This window comes from Gouania willdenowi, chromosome 10 (assembly GCF_900634775.1).
Source record: "Gouania willdenowi chromosome 10, fGouWil2.1, whole genome shotgun sequence".
NCBI lineage: Eukaryota > Metazoa > Chordata > Actinopteri > Blenniiformes > Gobiesocidae > Gouania > Gouania willdenowi.
In genome coordinates this window covers 42,166,847-42,175,488 of record NC_041053.1, presented here as the reverse complement: position 1 = coordinate 42,175,488, position 8,642 = coordinate 42,166,847, and the positions used below count along the sequence as shown (strand labels likewise).

At 43.2% G+C, this 8,642-nt stretch overlaps 1 protein-coding gene across 3 annotated transcripts in view; it reads right to left on the bottom strand.

Moving 5' to 3' along the window:
* Positions 1–375: 375 nt before the first annotated feature.
* Positions 376–8,642, bottom strand: part of LOC114470950 (transcription factor COE3) — a 106,141-nt gene continuing 97,874 nt past the window's right edge. Inside the window, exons 15-16 of one of the 3 annotated variants that reach the window (XM_028459391.1) lie at positions 2,138–2,227; positions 376–1,720 (exon numbers count right to left, since the gene is read on the bottom strand). In XM_028459391.1, the coding sequence (XP_028315192.1) occupies positions 1,689–1,720; positions 2,138–2,227 (122 nt within the window). In that variant the 3' untranslated portion in view covers positions 376–1,688. The remainder of the gene's footprint in view (positions 1,721–2,137; positions 2,228–8,642) is intronic. The other 2 variants (XM_028459392.1, XM_028459393.1) reach the window with 2 other exon arrangements.

Genomic DNA, 8,642 nt, shown 5'->3' with positions numbered 1-8,642 from the left:
GAAGAAGATCATCCCATTCCCAAAGGTGGTTTTAAACTCACAAACACAATTAGGAAACTAAAAAAGAAGAAAAGAAAAAGCTGAAGGCCTTTAAACAGGAGGGAGGTTTCCTTCCTTATCTCGTAAAGTCACTCAAAGCTATCGTACAGAGAGAACGCAGGAAGTCACAGAAAAAAGGTCAGATCTTAACGCAAATCTCCAAATTTAAAGGAAAAAAGCAGAAAAGGGTGAAAATGATACATTTGTCCTCCTTAATGGACTGACTGAGCCCGAATCCACCGAAAACTTCTGGCTCTGAAGGTCTTGATCCAAAGGGAATGATGCTGTTTGCTGACGATATACTCATAAAAGTCAAAGACTTTGAGCTCCAGTCTAACTGCTTTGTTGTTCCCGCTAACCCCTTAAAACTAAGTCCCTTACCCTAAACCCTAACTTATAACTCCTTAACCTTATCTAGGGCCTCTGAAAATGAACGGAAAACATGGGATTTACTTTCCAAAATGGAAATGGCAATATAGTTATTAATTTATTCTAAATTTCTACCGTACCGTAATTTCCAGGCTATAAGTCACACTGCATAGCCGCATTACAATAATTTAGTAATTTTTTAAGAAAAATCCACAAAAATGCTGCAGCCTAAATAGGCCACACCCTATTGGCTGATGAGGGTGCCCATCACAGCTCTGCAATCAGAACGGGCAGGTAGGCGGGCTGCTGTACTCATGTTAGGTTGCAGGGAAGTGTCTGTGTTTCAACTGATAAGTTTCCTTTACTACATAAAGTCTCCTCCTCACTGCTCCACGTCTACATATCAGTGCATTTACAGTTTTTTATGGTCATTTTTTACTGTAACCACTCACAGCGAGTCAGAATACAGACGTGATCACTTCTGAACAAATCCAACCTGGTGATTTGGTAACTTCATGTTGTTATGTTATTATTACAAACTGTCTGACTTTTACTGTAGATGGAGATCAGAACATCCTGTATACACAATTTAATGTTAATGTCATAGTTCCACCTGGTCTAATGTGACGGAGCTCAATTTTGTGGCAGCATGAAGTTTAAAAAACTGGGAAAAATCCATAATTTAGCAGCGTCATTGTTTAAATCACAGGGTTCAAAGTGTGAGAAAAAAGTAGCGGCTTATAGTCTGGAAATTACAGTAGTAATTACATTTTGACGCACTTCTACAACAGATAAATATTAAATTAATGACAATATTTACCTCCAATAAACATTTAGCGTATTTGGCATGAAACCAAACCCTAAGCATTGCTCTGTGTTGTGTAGCGTTTCCAGGTTGTTTTTAGTTTTATTAAAGGACGACGAGTCGAGTCGACAGAAGCTCTCGGTGGAAAAACCAAACCAATCACAGAACAGTTTATTCTCCAACTGCTGAAAATCCCATAGCAACACTTGAACTGCTCACCCTCGTTGACCTTTGACCCCGACCTGCAGCCGCCGCAGCGCGACCGCCCGAGGCTCTTTACGCTCTCCTGCTTTTTGTCGGTTCAGGGTTTTAAAACAAGAGGAATTCTGTGTCCATAAAAGTCTGAGGAGATGTTTTGTGGTGCGTTCAGGGACGTGTGCGGAGGCTGCAGGAGTGAGGGGCTTTGTTTGGAAAGTGACGGTTCGGGGGGTCGGTGTGGGTCAGTCCGTCTGGAGGACGGTGGGCGGAGTATGTCTCACATTGGTGGCACGATGAGTCCCGCCATGGCTGAAACACAAGAGACAAACGTTTGGATGTTTCATAAACTTCTTCTGTAATTTCTCAGGAGTTTGGAATAAAATGGAAAACGTGCCGAGAAATGTGTTATCGTCAAAAATCCTGATTTTTGTACAATAAAGAGGAATTTAATTCAATGTTTTTTTTTATTTGGGTCACGACTATTCAAAATCTAAAAATAAAAATCATCTTAAAAACTCTAATACATCATTACCGCCCCCTACTGACAAATACATCTCCTTCAAAATAAAAGCACAAGATGTTCTACCCTCTAGACTAAATGTTCAATAACAGCATCAAAGTGATGTTTGGGGGTTGTTATGGATCAACTTTGACCTTCTGAAAGCCTTCATCAGTGCTATGGTGACCACAGAGCGCGGGATGAGGAAGTGGGGGCGGGATGCTCACCCTGGAGGCTGCTGCCATTGGCCGTGGTGCAGGTGGGGGGCGGGGAGGTCTGAGGCCGGACGACGGGGGCGAAGGCGCTCTTCTGTTTGACTGCAGAGACCATACGGACAGGAGAGAATGAATCAGGGCGAGGAGGAGGAGCCAGTGCTGATTGGACCGAGGGGGGAGCATGCGGACAGGGGGAGGAGTCAGATTTGTACCACCATTCTGTGCACAGACAGACTAATGACTCAGTCTGTGACTCAATAAAAGACTCAATCTGTGATGGAAAAGAATCGTTTGCATGAGTAGAAAAAAAAATTAAAATTTTGTATAAGCAAAAACAAATTGAGTAACGACTAACGCTGCACGAGACAAATATTGTCTTTATGCATTCTGCAATAAAAAATACGATTGTAGCGTAAACAAAGACTAATTCTACATGGTTGATTCAATAATTTTCCAGCACCTTCATTTTGTCAAGGTTTTTCTTTTATTTAGACAACTTTTTTCAGGAAACGTACTTTGATCTCCTTATATAGACACATCAAAGCGATTTGGAGATCAAAGTCAACTTCCTGAAAAAAGTTGACTAAATAAAAGAAAAACGTTAAGAATCATTTTCTGCAAGCGAAGAAATTCTTTGTGAGCAAATTAAATCTTTCCCTAAAAAGTGTCAACTTACAAACAGATTAAATCCAACTAAACGTTTACTGCATGAGGAAAAGCTCATTTAAGGCAAGAAACTTAGTGCAAGAGGTTTCAGATTTTTTTTAAAAAAAACCTCCCTTTACATTTAAATGCAAAGTTGTGGGAACAAAAAAAAACCCATAATCCTCAATAATCAGGAATCTTGTTTAGTTTGTCTGTAAATGTGTCAGTAAAGATACATTTTACTTCAATTAACGACAAACTCAACTGTAGGTGAACGAGGGACAAAATGTGGCACAAATCAAACTTCATACAGGAGTGATGAAGAGGAGGAGGAGGAGGAGGAGGAGGAGGAAGGGGCCGACCTGAAGGAACAAACATGCTCACGTCGGGACAAAGTTGATCCATAACTTAAAGAAGGGAGTCAAAGTCATGCTGAGTCAGCACACGTTGGTTTCACTATCATTTAATATACACACACACACACGAAACAGACACACAAACACACACTTCATTTCCTGACTGATCTGTGTCGATATGTTCACTAAAACAATGAGTTTATATATTTATTATACATCATGATTCAGGTCTTTTTCAATTTTAATCAATTCTGTTTATTTACATGTTTGTTTACATTTATGTTTTTGTTTATGTATTTCATTGCATATTTTTACATGTATTATTATATTTAATATAATTAAATATATTAAATATTATGTTGTATTTTTATTGTTTTTTAAATATTTTTTATCTTTTAAATCTTAATTTATAATTGCATTTTCAGCGTAAATGCAGCTTTTGTTGTAGTAAATGTTTTCCTGATTAAAGCTACAGAGAATAAAACACATTTTCTACACATTGTGTAAAAACAAGCACAGTGTTGAGTTGGAACACAAACAAAGTGGAACTTAAAAAACATCCTCAGCGTTTCCTTCAGGACCATATTTGAGGAGCACCTTCCTCCAAAGCATGGCTGAAAATGTTTGTTTATTGATTATTTGACCAACTGAGAAGAAACAAACACATCATGGTCGACATGAAGACGTAGCTGGTAGGAATCAACATGTGAATGACTTTTTAGGAAGAAATCTATATTTTAATTTAAAAAAATGCTTTTTTTATGCACTTTGTTTAATTTAGTAAAAACAAAAAACACAACTTAGAATGTTTATTTTTTTCTCAATAATGTTTACACTATTGTTTAGATTATTATGAAACTTGTGAACAAGATCTTTTTAGTTTGTTTGGTCATTTGTAAAATACTATTACAGTTTGTGAGAAAAACAGAGGAACTGTCACATGTTGTTAAAAATACACACAGTTACACAATGTGTGTGTTGTTACATATTTAAGTTCTGACACTATAGCTCTATGTTACAAATCTAGATCATTATATCCTGGATTAATCTCTGTTAACAGGATTCAACTAACCAAACATTCCCTGTCAGAGAGAAGCTGTCCTATGAAGGTCGATAACAACACGCTAATTTAAGATTTAAGTGATTTTAACTTGGCTACGTGCACATTCACATAAAAGGGGTGGAGCTTGCAGAGTGTGACCAATCAATGGAGAACCTGGCAGAGCGAGCGTCTTTACAGGAGGAACAGTTTATGATCTGAGGCGGCGCTTTTATATTCGCTCAGATTTGATCCACTTCATAACTTGGTACTGACCAGGTTATGTATTTAAATTATAATAATTAAAATCCATAATTCAGACCAAAAACAACCCTGTTGTTACAGAAAAGGCAGAAAGTAATTAATGCAGGAATTGATGAGTGTTAATGATTAAATTAGTGACATCATAAACAGAATCAGTTTCACTTTCTCTTTTAACTTGTCTGTGTCTCTGATGTTCATACATTTATATATTTATATTATCTACAGGACTGAGGCTCTCAGCGTCACCACAGAATATATTAATTAATTTATTGGTGCACGCTGACTTATTTTATTGATTTTACTTCATCAGTCATCAGATATAAATCTATATGTTTCCTAAATGATGTCATCAGTAAATGAAAGGATTGCATCGATGTCTAAATATTCTCTCATGTCAGCATCAGATCAGATCCACACAGTGACGTGTTCACACATCACCTTTTATTGGACAGCTCGCTTTCTAAGAGATCTGATTGGTCAGGAGGCGGGACGTTGGCACTCGCTAAGATCCTAGCCAGAGGAAAACCTGCTCTCGACCAGGCTAGTCATTCAGCATAAGTTACCATGGTGATTTAGCTCCAGGAAGCTTCGTAGTTTAGCACACATGCAATAAGAGGTCATCTAAATTAGTAGTACAGGTCCACAGTGTTGTTACTGTGACTTTAGTAAATATTAGAGTTAATGGTTTCAGGATGAAGGAGGGAGTTAGTGTGACACACACACACACACACACAATAAAAGGATCAAATGTAACAGCTTTAGTGTACGTTCACTAAATCAATGAGTTTATATATTTATTATACGTCATGATTCAGGCCTTTGGATTTTTTAGCAATTTTATTTATTTATTAATTTTTAAAATGAATATTTTTTGTTGTGTTTTATTATATATTTTCGAATGTTGTGGTATATTTACTTTTTAAATATTAATTCATAATTGCACTTTCGCTTGTATTTTCTGTGTAAATGCAGCTTGTTTACATTCTTTTGTTTTCTTAACCAAAGTGGTCGTAATGTTTTCCTGATCTAGTTATAACGACCATATTCTGTGATGATTATTAAAGCTGCTTAGTTCAGAGAATAAAACGAGTTACGTATGTAACTACGGTTCTATGAATACTGGATGACCGCCAGAGGCGGTGCTTAAAGCACTGGATGTTCCATCTCACGCATGTGCAGGTCGAGTAATTATATCAACAAAGTCACCTGTGACCCCTGGATGACCCAGAGAGTCTATATCTACCGGTGTCATCAGGTGATCTGTTCCTGTCAAAATCTTCTCGTGAGGACACAAGGATCCTGAGTGACAGGATGCTCTGGCGGTCATCCAGGATTCATAAAATCGTAGTTACATACGTAACTCTCGTTCTATTTCATCCTTACTGACCGCCAGAGGCGGTGCTTAAAGCACTGGATGACTAGACCAGAAAGGTCACGAAAGAATCCTCACCTACTCAAGGCCTGAAGCTGTGGACAGCACGACCATTGCCATAGGCTGGACACCAGCAACATTCGCCCTTTAGAAACGTCCAAAGGTGCATGATGAAGACCAGGCAGCAGCACAAATGTCCTGCAGGGGAACGCCCCTCAAGGCGGCCCATGACGCGGCCATGCCTCTAGCAGAATGGCACCTTATGCCCTGAGGCACCGGGATGTTCAGTGCACTATAGGCAAACTGAATGACCTCCTCTACCCAATGAGAGAGTCTCTGTTTAGAAAGTGCGGCCCCCCTTCTACAGCCTCCATGGCAGACGAAAAGGCTGTCTGTCGTTCGTAGGCTAGCTGTCGCCTTCATGTAAGCCTTAAGCGCCCGTACGGGGCACAACAGTGTTGATGGCTCGCCCTTCCCCCCAGAGGAGCCCGGAGGACTGAAAGCAGCCAACTCGATAGGCTGGTGATGAGGGGGCAACCACTTGGGTCCAAGACTCACCCCAGAGCCATCAACCTTCCAGTGTAGTCATGCCTGGCTCACTGACAGCGCATGCAGCTCCCCCACTCATGTTGCCGTTGCCACAACAAGAAGAAAGTCCGTCTTGAGAGACAGCCACTTCAAATCAGTGTGTCCCAGCGGCTCAAAGAGCGGCTGGGAAAGGGACTGAAGGATAACTTGCCAGTCCCATGATGGCGACCCATAGTATCTGAGTCCCTTTCAGAAACTGCTTGACCAGATAATGTGATCCCACTGTCTGGCCATCCACCTTTGCATGACTGGAGATAGCAGCCAAATACACTCTGAGGGTGGACGTAGTCCTGTTTTTGTCAAAAATTGACAGCAGGAAATGCAGTATTGCCACCACTGAACATGTCCCCGGCACCTCGTTGTGAGAGCCACACCACTCCACAAATAGCCTCCACCTATCAGCGTAAAGCGCCCTGGTGGATGGCGCTCGACAGTCTAAAGTTGTGTGGGCAGCAGCCCCATTGCAGGACACCAAAAGTGGGTCCACAAATATAGGGGCCACAAGAACAGCCTCAGACAAAACGGACTCGGGTGCCATATGCGTCCAATCACCTGAGACAGGAGGTCTTTCCTCTCCGGAAGACGTCACTGCGTATCCCGCAGGAGTTTAAGCAACAGCGGGAACCATGGTCTTCCTGGCCAGCATGGAGCAACCAGAAGCAGGCGGAGACCACCCTGCTGAGCCCTGTGAAGCGTTGCTGGTATGAGGGGGAGTGGAGGAAATGCATCAAGTAGGCCGTCCGACCAGGTGTGCGCCAGGGCGTCCCACCCGAGGGGGCTGGCCTCTTCTCTCAGAGAGAACCAGAGAGGGCAGTGAGTCGTTGCCTCTGAGGCAAAGAGGTCCACTGCTGCTCTGTCAAATGTGGCCCAGATCACAGCCACCACCTCTGGGTGAAGTCTCCACTCCCCGGAGGAGATCCGCGGCAGTGTTCCCAAGACCAGGAACATGCCCGGAGGCTCAGGAAGTTGGGGTAAGCCGACGTGAGGAGCCGGTGTGCCACCCGCAGATAAGTCAGAGATCTGGTGCTGCCTTGGTGGTTGATGTGGTACACAGCTGAGGTATTGTCTGACTGGACGAGAACATGCCAATCTTTCAGAACAGGGAGAAAGTGCCTGAGTGCCAGAGATACAGCCTGAAGTTCCAACACATTTATGTGCTGCCGCTTCTCCTGGGCACTCCACATGCCCCTGACATGCCTGGACTGCCACACAGCACCTTAACCCATAAGAGAGGCGTCTGTCTCAGCAACCTCCCAGCTGGAGGCTACCCTCCCCATGGGTACACCCGACATTAAGTATTCCCTCCTGCAGGGTTGGAGGGTAAGGAGACACTGGGCAAACACTCTGACCCCCTTGTGCCGGTGGCGGCTGTGGTCTAAATGCAGGCTGTTCATCCAAACCTGAAACAGGCGCAGTGTTAGAAGCCCCAGTGGTACGACCATGGATGCCGAGGCATCGCTGAGGGACTGAGTCGCAGGCTGCACCACGGAATCCTGCAAGGTACTCGACAAAGCCAGTACCAGGTGTGACAGAGAATTACCTAAACGTCCCATTCGGGCAGCAATGTTATAACTGTGAGTTAGTAGATCGTCAGTCAACCTGCACTGAGGCCGGGGACAATGTGCATCCGATCTCACAGCCTCATCAGGGGAAACTATCAGGGCTGCAATGGCAGGCTCAACTGGAGCTAGCTGTCCCAAGCCATAGCTGCCAGCATCATGCATGGCTGCCAGAGCCCTGCCATCGCTTGTATGATGGGAGAGAACCCTCGAGCCAGGCCCCGCAATGTATGGGTCAGAGGGAGGCACCACAAAAGCCGAGGTGTTGGGGGCCTGCCTGAAAAAAGTTCGGGTAGTGACCGGGGCTTCATCCAACCCAAGGCGTGAGATGGAACAACCAGTGCTTTAAGCACCGCCTCTGGTGGTCAGTAAGGATGAAATAGAACACATTTTCACTATTTCAACCAGTTTGTAACAAAAATTAACAACATGCAGGAAATGTCACAAAGTGTCGTTACTATGACTTTAGTAAATAATAAATAAATGAGTTAATGGTTTCAGCCCAAAGCTCTGTGTGTGTGTGTGTGTGTGTGTGTGTGTGTGCGTGTGCGTGTGTGTGTGTGCGGGTGCGGGTGTGGGTGGGGGGGGGCCTGGCACGGTGAAGCGTTGTTGGAGTGAAACGACGAGTCTCAGTGCGACTCACAACAGAAACTGTTTAAAACAAAGCCAGAACAAAGCAGCAGCTTCCCTGCAG